General features: G+C 39.4%; 1 protein-coding gene across 2 annotated transcripts in view; it reads right to left on the bottom strand.

Moving 5' to 3' along the window:
• Positions 1 to 14,140, bottom strand: part of LOC133874818 (guanine nucleotide exchange factor SPIKE 1) — a 52,365-nt gene that overhangs the window by 21,661 nt on the left and 16,564 nt on the right. For both annotated transcript variants that reach the window (XM_062312680.1, XM_062312681.1), the window contains exons 13-18: positions 12,319 to 12,388; positions 10,630 to 10,791; positions 10,038 to 10,145; positions 9,822 to 9,859; positions 8,732 to 8,876; positions 5,360 to 5,486 (exon numbers count right to left, since the gene is read on the bottom strand). In XM_062312680.1, coding sequence (XP_062168664.1) covers positions 5,360 to 5,486; positions 8,732 to 8,876; positions 9,822 to 9,859; positions 10,038 to 10,145; positions 10,630 to 10,791; positions 12,319 to 12,388 — 650 coding nt within the window. The remainder of the gene's footprint in view (positions 1 to 5,359; positions 5,487 to 8,731; positions 8,877 to 9,821; positions 9,860 to 10,037; positions 10,146 to 10,629; positions 10,792 to 12,318; positions 12,389 to 14,140) is intronic.

The raw sequence follows: 14,140 nt of genomic DNA, 5'->3' as shown, positions 1-14,140 counted from the left end.
TTCAGCCCCCTTACATTCCAAGAAAGAATCTTCGGCTTCATGGCACTACTACTAGCCCCCTTGCCCTCCTCTTACCGCTACTCAATCCGGAACCTTTGGCATCATAGTTAATAGAGCTCTCCAAATTCTTAATCTCCCTCTTACCCTTCGTGCGTCCTTTACCCAAGCGACGCTCCTCTTTTCTCTCCTCTTCTATACAAGTCAGAAATGCTAACAATTGCAATTTATGCCCCACGAACGTCATCCTAACAATGGGATAAATCTCGTTAGCACTCTGCATCACCCAGTCCGAGTACCCCAAGCCACCCAAGTCTAGAGAATAGGCATTGAGAGGAGAACCCACAACTACAGCCCCTCCCCCCTCCTTGAACTCCACCAAACCAACTTCCCCGGGAGAAATGCTACTAGAGGCCTCACCCAACAATCCAACCTGCAGACCAGGGGACACTGAGTCCACCACTGGCCCCCCCATCCACTCACACCCTTCCCCTCCAGCACTGCCAAAGCATGGAACAATCTCCATATCCACCGATTGATGCCCAAACACGTTCCCTGTCAACTCCCGAGGCACACTCAGCATATCCACACTCCTCACCTGCGAAAGTGCCGAGTCTTTCACCCTCACTAAACCACCCTCTAAGCACAAGACAGGGATCTCACTACAATTCAACTGCTCCTGCTCCGAAAAAAACTCATCCCCTGCTACACCGGACCCAACTACCAGCTCCCCCTCCCTCTGCTGACCCGGCTCGTCCCTCTGCACCGCCTCTACCTCCACCTGCACCTCAGAGCTACAAAGGGGAGAGAAGCATCTATCCAAGAGCCTGGACTATCCTTGGAGCTGCCCTTCACCAACACCCAGAGATGGAGTCGATGTCTGACAGTCGGCGACTAGGCTCTGAGGACTGTACTGAGAATCATTCCCCCGTGCGGCTGGATCTGTGCCTACCAAACCCAGCGCAGATGACTCCCTCACCGGCGAACGAAGCTGGCCGTCGAGAGAAGAGGATGCGACGACATGTCCCAAAGCCGGATCCCACGAAGAGGAAGAGGCACCAGGCGTCAAGTTACTGGCGTCCAAGCCCAGAGTCGAAACAGCCCCATGACTATGCACCGAACTCGCATGGGTCCAAGGGGGGCGGAAGACTGGATCCACCTTAGCCCTCCACTCCAAAGCCTGGTCTGGACAATCCAAGATACCTTTTCCTTTGGAGGCCCTGGCTGATTTGGATAATGCAAGATTTTTCGATTTGGGCTTAGGTTTAGATTTGGGCCGAGCCACTTTGAAACCCACCATCCGGGCCCTAGAAGAAGCTGCACGACCCATACCACCACCATCCACCAAGGCCAAACCCTTCAGCCAAAAGTCAATCTCCATTTGCATCCTTTCTAACGACTCTCTGAGGGCACCCACATCGAAGCTTTCACCAGAACGGCCGTTGCGTGCTGCAGGGAGAAACGTAGCTTCGGCTACACCATGCCTAGTGTCAGACGACCTTCCCAACGCAACAGAGGGTCCAGCTTGAGCCGCTATTGGAGTCGGAGCCGTATCCGGAACTGAAGCTATCTCACCCGCCGCTGTCCTTTCCTCGCTATGACCTTCGGAACCGTCTGCATGGGCACACGTTGCCGAATCTCAGGAGCCCATGCATGGGAATTCTTCTCCTCAGACAAATCCGCTCCGCCGGAAGAGACTCCAAAGCGTGATGCTCTTTCGCCAGACAAAAAACATCACTCTTCGCCGGGTAATGATCACCCTTATACCCCACAGAGCGTTCTCTAACCCATCTCGGCACTCTAGCTACAGGGCCGGTAATCTCTCCAAAAGGTGCTTCCAGCGAGGAAGCAGTCTTGGCCAACACCTCAGCATAACTCCTCCTCCCTCTCTGAATCGCAGGGACCTCCGAATCAACCTCCCTGGCTCTGGAACCGACTCTTAGATACTCAGAAACCAGGCGCAATTCCTCTCGAAAGCTTATCCAGCCTTTCCCGGCTCTTCCCTCCGGTATGAAGATCGAGTCCTTCCTCCGATTCCCAATAAATTCTTCTATAACCATGAAACCGTCATGCCTGTTGAAATGCCGTTGCGCAATGATCCGCGGGAATCCATACCGAGACTGATCCCAGAACACCCGAGAGTCTTCCACGCACACCAAAGACTCGAAGGTTTTAATCAGCCAGGCTAACTCTGATTTATCCAGCAAGATCGACCTATATCTTCCCTTACAGCTCTCCCTAATTCGAACCCCTGATTCCCCTCCTACAACCACCACTTCAAACTCTTTAGCTTCCACCGACCAGCTACTCGAGAACCCCATGGGAGATAGTCTCCAGAAACTTCCTAATAACAGTGCCCTTGGTTTTATTATGAAGGATATTGCCACATAGGGAGCTATGATGCTGATGGTGCTAAAGCAACAGTGAGAATTTGTTCTTTCCGATAAGTAAATCTATCTCATTAATAGCGCAGAGGGGCACAACCCTAGTACACAGGAAGTACACAAGAGAAACCTCCTAATATGGAGAAAAGGAACAAAAGTCAAAAAACTCAGGAAAAATAGAAAATGGCAGACTATTGAACACTACTATCCATCTGTAGAGGGATTTGGACAGAATAATTTTCAGTTCTAGTACCGAAGTCTATCGATCTTCAAAACTCCTTGCACTCCGCTCTCTCTAAATACACCATATTAAACACAAATGAACCAACCTCAAACAAAGCATTACGGCTTCCCATTTGTCTTCTCCAACTTACCAACAACTCTCACCCTTTTAGGCATAACCCAATCAACATCAAACAAATGGAAAAGCAAACTCTATAATTCTCTTGCTATTTCACAATGCAGAAGAAAATGATCAATAGATTCCCCAGTCTTCTTTTGCATACAACATCAATCCACCACAATGACATTCTTCTTCCTCAAATTATCCAAAGTCAAGATTTTACATACAACATCAATCCACCACAATGACATTCCTCTTCCTCAATTTATTCAAAGTCAATATTTTCCCTAAGGCCGCAGTCCACACAAAGAACACCACTCTCGAACGAACCCTAACTCTCCAAATACTCTTCCAAGGACAACACAAAATAGTAGGACTTCAATTCATACTTTCTCCTTTTGGAAAGGATCCAAGAAATTCTATCCTGACCTCCTTGCGTTACATTGTGAGAATACAACAGCTCAAAGAAAGAAGAAACACTTCCACCTCCCAATTATACACTGGTCTATTAAAGAATATATTCCATTGTAGATTTCCATTTCAAAACTGCATATGATTCCATTCTAGTTATGAAGGCATTGGGTAGGATGATTTTAGTTGCTGTTAGTGAAGGTTTGTTGTCAGGATTCTCTGTGGGGACAGAGGTTGATATCTCTCATCTTGTGTTTGATTATGACACTTTGATCTTCTACGGGGCCGACCCATATCAGCTTTGTAAAATGTGGAGCTTGTTCTTGTTATTTGAAGATGTGTCAGGTTTGAAGGAGAATTTAGCAAAGTCGGAATTGGTTCCAATGGGAAATGTTGATAATGTAGCTGGGTTTGCTTGGAATTTGGGTTATGGGGTTTCGTCCTTGCCTTTGAAGTACCTCAGTCTTCTTTTGGAGGCTTCTTATAAGGCCAAACATATTTGGGACGGTGTTATCAAGAAGATAGAATGTCGATTGACTAGCTAGAAATGGCTATATTTGTCTAAGGGTGGTAGGATTACCCCTATCAAGAGCACTCTATCCAATTACCTAACTATTTCATGTCCATCTTTCCTCTCTCTTCGAGTGTTTCCAAACGTATTGAGAAGCTCCAACGTGATTTCTTTTTTTCTTTTTTTTTTTGATAAGTAAGAAATCAATCTCATTAAAAAAGCATAAAGCATCCCTTAGTACACTGAAAGTATACAAGGAAACACCTAATTAGAAAGATAAAAGCGAGCGAGAAAGTTGGCAACGTGATTTCTTATAGGGTGGGAAAGGTGAAGAGTTCAAATACCATCTAGTGCGTTGGCCGAAGGTGTGTATGTCGATCTTTGAGCGAGGGTTGGGAATTAGAAACCATTCGAGGTCCAATCTTGCTCTCTTGAGTAAATGGCTTTGGTGATATGGGCTGGAGAGAGATGCTTGGTGGAGAGTAGTGGACTCTAAATATGGAAATTCTTGGGGAGGGTGGTGTTCTAGTGAGCCTATTGGGGCGTATGAGGTGCGTTTATGGAAGAATATTATGAGGTGTTTGGGGAAGTTCAGCAATCACACCAAATTTGAAGTGGTTGATGGTTCCAAGGTAAAGTTTTCGCATGACTTGTGGTGTGGGAATATGGCCTTGAAGGATGCCCACAAACGCTCTTGTTAAGGATCACATTGAAATTTTGGATGTGCTGTTCAATAGAACATGAGCTTTGCTAGAGTAGCTCAAGATCGGGAGGTGGACGCATTTGCCACATTCTAGAGGTTGTATTTAGTAAGAATGAGACGGGAAGGGAAAGACAAGTTGTGGTGGTCCCTTCCAAAGGAGAGTTGTTTGGTGTTAAATCCTTCAACAGTATCATGGGTTGTCATGATGATTTTCGTTTCCCTGGGAAAAGTGTTTGGAGGACTAAGGTTTCATTTAGGGTGAACATTTTTGTGTGGTTGGCGGCCCTATGGAATATCCTTACCATAGACAATCTCCGGAAGCGGCAGATCATTGTGGTTGATTGGTGTGTTATGTGCAAAAAGAATAGGGAGTCAATGCACCTCCTTCTTCATTGAGAGGTTGCTTGAGCCATTTAAACTGTTTTCTTCAAACGTTTTGGGTTTTCTTGGGTTATGCCTAGACGAGTAGTCGATTTGTTTGCTTGTTGGTGAAATGCCAGTAGTACTCGAAATGTTGTTTGGAAGATGGTTGTCTTTGTGCCTTTTGTGGTGTTTTTAGAGGGAAATGAATGATTAGTGCTTTGAGCACCGTGAGAGGACCTTGGAGTTGAAATCTTTTTTCTTCAACACTTAGTATTTTTGGACAACTGCTTATGATTCTCCTTGAGTGATTAGTTTTTTTTTTTTTTTTATAAGTTCCTTTAGTGATTAATTATCATGATTTTCTTGCTATTTTTGTCCCCTACTTTTAGGTGGCTTCTCTTGTATACCCCATGTGTACTTGGAGATACCTTACACTTTTAATGATATTTCAATTAATTATCCAAAAAAAAAAAAAATCAGCATAAAAAATCAAACCTAGGTTACAAAAGTTATTTACGATTTTTTTGCCAATAACTTTTACTTAGCAAAAAATTACTCAAGCAGATATCCATACAGAAACAACATGATCATCAGCGAGAGGAATCATAGGAGATAGCATGAATAAGTTTCCTGGAATTTAAATATACCTGTGGGAAGACTATGATAGAAAAGACGAGTTTTCTCCAATGCTATTGACTTGACAATAAGCTCAAGGAAAAACCAAGCCATTGCCAAAACATCATCATACACTGGTCCCACACGGTAGCCTTTAGCCTGCACAATAAAGTTGTATTGTTCACAAAATGAAAAATATACAGAAAAATATAGCAGAAAACAAATATACAAGGCCGATGTAATAATTTCAGTTCTCAAGCACGTCTTGCAATCACCACACAGCATCCAGAACGCAAAACAAAATTATTTATTGACACAAGAAAGGCTAACATCACTTTGATTTTGTGTTAAAATAATAACATTGAAAACAATTATGCGATCCAAATCAAAAAGGCTTGATTATATGAAAACTAAAACATACTAACTATATAAGTAGTATTTCCATTTTATATCGATATAAATACTATATAGTGACCTTGAACACAATTATGCAATCCATACAAAAAATATTTGATTTTATGAAAAATAAAAACACACCAAATTCATAAGTCACATGGAAAAGTAGTATTCCATTTTATATCATATTCGAATATTAATTTAAATTATTAAATCCACAATTTCCTCTCAACTTAAGCTTATGAAATAACTAGTAATTTATCATGGTATCTGAGTAAAAGTTCTAAATTCGAACATTGACTCAACAGTTTATCCGACATTTCAGTTAAATATTCTACATGTTGGGCTTCAATTGTTGATGAGAAATTTGAGCCCACATGTGAGGGGTAGTATTAGAATATTAATTTAAATAATTAATCCATCATATCCTATCCGCATAAACTTTCGGGATAACTGGTGATTTATCATATCAATATACATATTCTAATTTGGATTGGTATCTTTTTTATGAATAATAATTTATTAAAAACTTATTTGGATTGGCATCTCACCAACTAAAGACAATTTTTATTCATCTCTTTCCTCTTGTATTCCATCTCTTAATTCATCTCTTTCATATTCCATCTCTTTCAAACTTAATTGAGGATCACTGTGAAGGTTTTATGATAGATTGGATTAAGATATGATTTCGAAGAGCTGCTATAGTGAAATTGGTAGACACGCTACTCTTAGGAAGCAGTGCTAAAGCATCTCAGTTCGAGTCTGAGTGGCGGCATGGCATCTTATAAAAGAGTAAGGGTACGTTTGGTACACAAAAATGATGATTACAGAGGAATAGAAATGAGTATTACCAAGAATACAAGAAACTAGAATGGAATGGCCATTACTATTCATTCGTGTGGTACAACACATTAATGACTCAATTTCCTAACTGAAATGGAATCAGATTTCAACCAAATTTCTTGTCTTTTTTTTTTTATAAGTAATGAACAAATCTCAACAATACCCTTAAAAAAAACTCCAAAAGACCATTCTTTTTTATCTTTTTTTTTTCTAAGCACCCAAAAAAGAACCATTCATATTCGTCATGTCCCCCATGGGTGACCCCAAGGGGCTTTGAGGGTGGTGGGCCACCCTCAAAGGTTCAATTGGGGGTGGTCGGCCACCCATGGGGTGATGACACCCCCAAATGGATTTTTTTTTTTTTTTTTAATGGATGTCCAAAAAAAAAGGTATTATGGGGATATTTTTAGAGCTATTCAATTCCGGGGAGAATACTTATTCCATACCTTTTTGACAGGAATAGCTATCCCTCATTTGACGGGAATAGTTATTACCAGTAATGGTCGCACAACCAAATAATAGAATAACTAATTTATAAGAAAAGCCATTCCATTTTTGTGTTAATCCCTGCATATCAAACTTGTTGTAAGCCCTACAAGTTACTAATTAGAAATAGAATCTAAATTCTTGTTTTGTTCCATTCTCTAGAAAGTATTTTTTCTCCCGGTGATGATAAAATTATCACTAACACTTTTAAAACAGCAAGAAACTGTATACATCCCCAAACAATCCTCAATCTTTTCCACTGTCCTCCTATCCCACATTAACAAAATCCTTTTAGAAGCCCCTCTCAACCCCATGTAACACCAATCCACATGATGACATCCCCATAAACTTCAAACCATATCCCTAGAAATAATCTATAACTTAGTTTCTTATAAACAAAATGTCCACCTTCCACTCCCTACATAATCTTCTGATCCTCAACCTTTTATCCCTCTTATTCAGCCCCCTCACATTCTAGGATATAATCTTAGGCTTCATAAAACACTAGTATTAAACCTCCCTTTAGTTCATATTTAATGGAACAGACCAATCTCTTCAATTGACGTTTTCTTCTATTAACTGACTTAGAAAAATAACTTGAAGAACTAGCATAACCATTCTGGTTTCAACTAGCTTAAATTAAACAAGGCCAGCATTTGATCCTCGAATCCCTCACAAGGCAACCCCACAACCTGAAAAAAAAAAAAAAAAAAAAAAAAAAAAAAAAAAAAAAAAAAATTCACCCCTCAAAAATCCAATCTGAAGACATTGATTCCTGATACCCAGTTCCTTCAGAGCAATTTCCATGCTGCTCCCCACAACACAACATTCTGAACATATCATCAGTGGAGCAGTGGAGGTTGACAGAACATTTGAACTTAGATATCCTTTTTGCTCAGCACCATACACTTCTCCCATACACTGTACTGTATGGTTACAAGTTCTAAAGCAAGTTAGATCACTAGTACTAGCATCTAAAATTCAAGACCAAGCTTATTCAACCCCCACCCCCCCCCCCCCCCCCAAAACCTTTTTTTTTTGTTAATTTTCCTACTTTTGGACATGATATTGCTGCAGAATCATATCAACTATCAGTTGAGTATCTTTAGTCTTCCCCTTCAACCTTCTTTTTCTCATTGCTATTTTCAGGTACCCATAATACTATTCTCTTCTAGCACGTGAATACTGTAGACTCATCAACTCTCAATTGGATATTGATTTTGACGGCCCAGGTCTCGAGGGGGCGCTCCATAGTATGATAATGGAGCAGGCAAACTCTTGGTTTTGAAATGTAAATTATTAATGTGAAGCTAGGAGTTGAAAGCCCTTCTGGACCTTAATTGATGGACATATTATGTTAGGTAAACTAGAGTCATAGCTAGTTACTTGAATCTCCTACCCATTTAGAGTCTTTTAATTTTGTGATAATTACCAAGTCATGACCAGGTTGTGAAGCAACATTTATCTTCTTTAAGCGACACATTCAATTTCCTAGTTGCAATAAACAGGATATCTAGGAAACAGTATACCGTGGAAAAGAAGAACCAAAGCTAAAAAGGTAGACACTTTTTTTTATTAGCTAAAAGGAAGACACAATTTTAAATAAATACAGTTATAATGATAATAATGACCATGTGCTAACAATTCGTAAATGATAACAACCAGTGGGATAGACTTGCCTTACTTCGAGCCAAGCTTCCCCATACAGTGGACAAACCAGGATATACTGGTGGTTGACGACCCCCAAAATCATCAAAAGCATAATCAACATAGTTAACTAAAAAATGGTTTCTTTCAGCATCATCAACCGACTCCTGCTGCACCCTACCAAAAAAAGAACTTACGCATCAAACACTAAACCGGACATGCAATCATAGAGTTTGAGGGAAAAACACAAAAAAAATGTCTAGTCAGAGATGAATATAATATCAACTGAACAAAAGTAAAGTCTGACTCTATTTTATATATTCAGCAATTATATATTCTTCATTGTGATGTGGCTACTACTTTGTGGAATCATGTCTTTTCTAGGTTTGGTATGTCTTGGGTTATGCCTAGGAGAGTTGTCGATTTATTCGCATGTTGGTGGAATCATGTCTTCTCCAGGAGTGCTGCAGTTTGGAAGATGGTGCCTATTTGCATTCTTTGGTGTGTTTGGAAGGAGAGAAATTTTAGGTGTTTTGAGGACTTGGAGAATTCCATGGAGAATTTTGTTGCTTCGTTTTTTCATACGCTGTATCGTTGGACGGAGGCTTTTTTGTCTCCCATGTCTATTAGCTTTTCTGATTTTCTTGTTCATTATTCTTTGCCTTCTTAGGCGTTTCCTTGTGTATACTTCCAGTGAACTTAGAGGGGCGCCTTACGCTTTTATAAAATTTCATTTACTTATCAAAAAAAAAAAAAAAACACATGCAAAAACCATAAATGTATGCCAACTAGTCAAAATAAAAAGAATTACAGAATAAGACATGCTCCATACAAGATTATGAAGATATTGAGTATGCTTCATACAAGATCATGATTGAACATGCTTCAATCATGCTTCAATAGATCCATGCCTCATACTTATCAAAAAAGATCATGATTGAACATCAGCACTCAAAGTTCTGAGAATTTTTCTTAGCATGGATCTATTTAGAGGTATGCATCATTGATTGCAATGATCTCAGATTTGTCTCTGACAAATGCCTGTACAGCTATGAACTGTACATAATAATATATTATAATTCTGGCCCATATATTATTATTAACCATAATTAGAACACATACCGAGTGACAATATTAACCATGGCTCTGAATGCCGCAACCTGAAAGCAATAATAAAAGCAAAAAATGAGATGGCAAAACACAGCAAAGAGCCAAGCGAGTAAAGAAGCTAAATTCTCTACACTAATTATGAAAACCAGCACAAGAAAATCAGGACCTTGAATTCATGAACAAGAAAGATAAAAAATAAAAAGCACTAATATAAATTTGTTTGAAAACCTGGAGTGTTTCTCCACCATTGCCTATCAGATGGAGAAGCATATTCAAAATTGGATGAAGAAACTGGAGCAAAGCCGTGGAATCAACATTCTTCAAACTATTAATAGCCTGCACAGAAAATCACTGTGTATTGGAATCAAGCCTTTTGATAAAGCCTGTCAACTTCTACACACACGCACATGGCATATGTATCTGTTTATTATAAAACTTGGGCGTCATGTAATGGCACAACTACCCCAGTCAGACCCAAGCCACTGATAGGTGACACAGACTTGGATCACAAGCAGTTAATCGCCCTGAAAAGGCCCTAGTCATCCACCAGATTCTGGTTCCTGTCTCCTTACAACTCAAGAACACACAGGCACAGACATATAAAACAGATCCCATAAGACTTTAGAAGGATACAGAACTTGTGAATCATACAATGAGGCGTAAGGAATAAGGAAAACATTAGAACAATACATTAAAAAACATACAATGAGGCATAAGGAATACATTAAAAAAATCAAAGGGATTTTTAGAAAGAGATGAATATGATGATAAACAAAAAGGCTAAACTACTAAAAAGTTAAAGCATACATTAGAACAATACCTCCAGAAGTTCAGAACCCCAAGGTGGGCTTGTTCGCAGAGTGTGCCTGTCATATTCTAGAAAAAAGTCCCTAATGCGCTCATTGACAGGGTATAAAGACGAACAGAGTCTTAACCGCAGTTTAAAGACATTTTTCCCATCTTCCAGATAATCCACCCTCTCCTGAAACAAAAAATAATAATAATAAAATATGGCAAAGACAGGTCAGGAAACCAACTATCGAAATGCTGAATCATAATGGAGTTATTAGTTCCAGATAGCTAGTATAACAAATAGTCAATCTATATATTAATTTTACGCGCGAACACAAAAGCCAACAAGGTATTTATATGTTCAAGATAATAATCATTAAAATGGGTCCATAAACATTTAGAAAAACTACTGACTAACAATACGACTAGTATTTTTATACATAATAATTTTATTGAAAAGAAAAACTAGCACAATCCCCATAAGGCCTTAGGAGAGAATTGCTTATACATTGTCCATGAGGCCCATAACAGGAGTGTCACACGTTGAGGTATCCCATTTCACGTGACACTTGCCCTTCCCATTCAAGAAGAGTATTAGACGAGGCCTATTGCCTGTAACCTAACTGCTTGAAGTATGATGATAGAGCAGTGTTTTGAATTTGTTTAACATCATCAAAGGGAAAGACAAACTCCCCACTTTTCTGCCCCTAGTTGCTTGATTAGGAAATTTTTGAGCCTTGGAAGAAGCTGAAGTGATGACTCAGTTAGGCAACTTCGACGTTTCTTTCTGAGATTGCCTAGGGGAACAAGCAGTCTAGGAAGTCATGACAGTGATCACTCTGAAACCTGGTCCATTTGAAGTGGTCGGAATACCTTGTCTGGCGACCACCTGAGCATAAGAACAATTCACAGTGACAAGACAAATGACAATCGCGGGAGGGGCACATTTCATGGAGGTAAGAGGAGAGCAATTTTTGGAGAGTCTCGACAAACCCACCCCATCCCCAACTGTTCTTACCTTCGAGAATTAGAATGAATCTCCCCCTCCTGCCGCCGTTCAATTCTTTGATGGCTAAGTATCTCCCAAGAAAGTTACTGCACCGTTGGCCCTGGAGAGTTCTTTGTGGTTCTCTGGATTTGCAAAGGTAACCCAAGTTGTTTTCGAACCTAGAACCATCATCAATTGTCAAAAGCAACCAAAAGGCTTCGTTTCTCCCCAGGATGATCAATTGATAGTAACCTTTATCACGTTCTACAACTCGTAACATGAAGAAACTCCCTCCCGATTCGAGAATGAACTCGAAATATTTCGATTCAATGAAGAACTTAGAAGTGCCCATTGAGAAGCAGAGGAAAAAGAGAACAGAGGGATTGGTGAAGGAGCACTATATACTAAATTATTTTTTTGATAAGTAACTATATGCTAAATTATTAAACCCAAGAAATGCAGTTTATTCACCCATGTAGGTCAAAGCCAACATATAATTGAGAAATTTCACACACCAATAAACAAGAATGAAACGTATAAACTTGAGAGAGAGCGTGGGAGAGAAAGATTCAACAATCAGGTGTCTACTTACAAATAATTAATTGATGCTCAGTTAGATTTGTAACCAGAATATTATTGGAAAAAGAAAGAAAAACTAATGAAGGCAAAAAAATAAAATGAAAATGGTTTTACATGACTGCACAATAGAAAAGGTTCTGTTAAACATACCCTTCCCGTGTCCTGGAGATAATGTGGAACCAGCTCTCTCATAATTGGCAAAGAAATTTCAGATCGCAACCTAAATTGAACCATGACTATTTCAGATAACCATTGACCAGTAATGATACTTGAACTAAAACTAAAATTTTGAACCTAAGAAAGTAAAATGGTTGCCAGATCAGAAAATAAAATAAAAAACCGCATTGTGCGGAGCCCTTTTCCTCAATTTTCAAGGAATAAACAGGAAAAGAGTGCATCCAAAGCATACATCTGTTTATGACGACGTATTGAACAAAGTTTAACACCAAAGATAATTCAAAGAGGGAAATCAATTCCACTATAGAGGATCCAATTGTGAAAATTCACATATCACATCAGTTCTATTGCAAGCATGCCAGCAGCACCTTTTCAATTGGCCCCATGGCTTACATTTTTCCTTCTCGTGGAAGGTTGAGATTACTTTATCAGGGAGCAACCTTCATTGTAGAATAATGTCACATGTACTCCATTGAAGATGCAATGAGATGAATATGAATTCAGTTCTGAATTGAACTCCAATTACCTCTCTCTCTTTTACCCAACTCAAATAAAAGATAAATACAAAAATCTGATTCATTCCTACCATAATGGAATCATTTTCACACAAGGACAACAAAAAAGAAATGTATATCCAAAATTCTAGAAGAATCAAAGAAGACATAAGATAGAATCACAAATCAGTGTGTTTTCTACATAAATTGATTGGGGGAGAGAGAAAGAGAGAAAAAGGGGAGGGGACAAAGCCACATCCAAACCATTGTCTTGAAATGGCAGCAGCTGCTCCTTTCTCCCCACAAATGACCTAATAATAATACCTTGTTTTTTTCAGCTCTTTTATCGTCCAAAGCAGGAAAATGGAGCATATAAAATAGTCAATTTCTAACAAGCATACAAAACCTCCAAACTTGTTTCTGAATACAACCCCCTATGTGTGTTCCCAGTATTAACATTTTACGAATGTTTCTTTTTTTTTAAGTATTCAAAATATCATTAAAAAGCGAAAAGTGAAAAGCGCAACCTAAGTACACAGGAAGTATACGAAGAGATACACCTAGTTAGGAGAAGAAGAAAAAAAACAATAAAATCATGAAAGCTAAACAAATTAGGATAGACAAACGCAGCTATCCAAAGGTAAAGAGTATTGAACAAGAAGAACTTCAGCTCCACCACTATTCTCTCACGGTCTTCAAAACTTCTATCATTTCTTTCCTTCCAAAGACGACACAAAAGGCATGAAGGTACCATCTTCCAAACAACTATTCTCTGAGGGCTACCAAATAACCCCCTCCAACAAGTAAACAAGTCTACTAGAACTAACCCAAGATAGCCCAACACGACCGAAGATAGCACTCTGTAAGGCGCAAACAACCTCACAATATAGAAGAAATGATCCGTAGACTCCATGCTCTTACACATACAGCACCAATCGACCATAAGGATATGCCACTTCCTTAAGTTATCCATGGTAAGGATCTTCCCTAGTGCGGCCAACCAAGCAAAGAAAGTCACTCTCAAAGAAATCTTAATATGCCAAATACTCTTCCAAGGGAAGGGAGTGGCATCATGACAAACACAATAGAAAGATCTAATATTGAACAATCCTCTTTTTGAAGGGGCCCAGCAAAACCTGTCTTCACATCCCCGTCTCACTCTAAAGGAGTACAATAAATTGAAAAATGAAGCAAAGACATTCACCTCCCAATTATGAGCTGCTAAAAAGCTTCAAATGAACAGCTATGGAAACGTCCTTAACGCAAGCAATACTATAGAAATTCAGAAAAGCTTCTTTAAG

Source organism: Alnus glutinosa, chromosome 8 (assembly GCF_958979055.1).
Source record: "Alnus glutinosa chromosome 8, dhAlnGlut1.1, whole genome shotgun sequence".
Classification (NCBI taxonomy): Eukaryota; Viridiplantae; Streptophyta; class Magnoliopsida; order Fagales; family Betulaceae; genus Alnus; species Alnus glutinosa.
The sequence above is the reverse complement of the archived record's forward strand: the minus strand, read 5'-3'. Positions and strand labels throughout refer to the sequence as shown.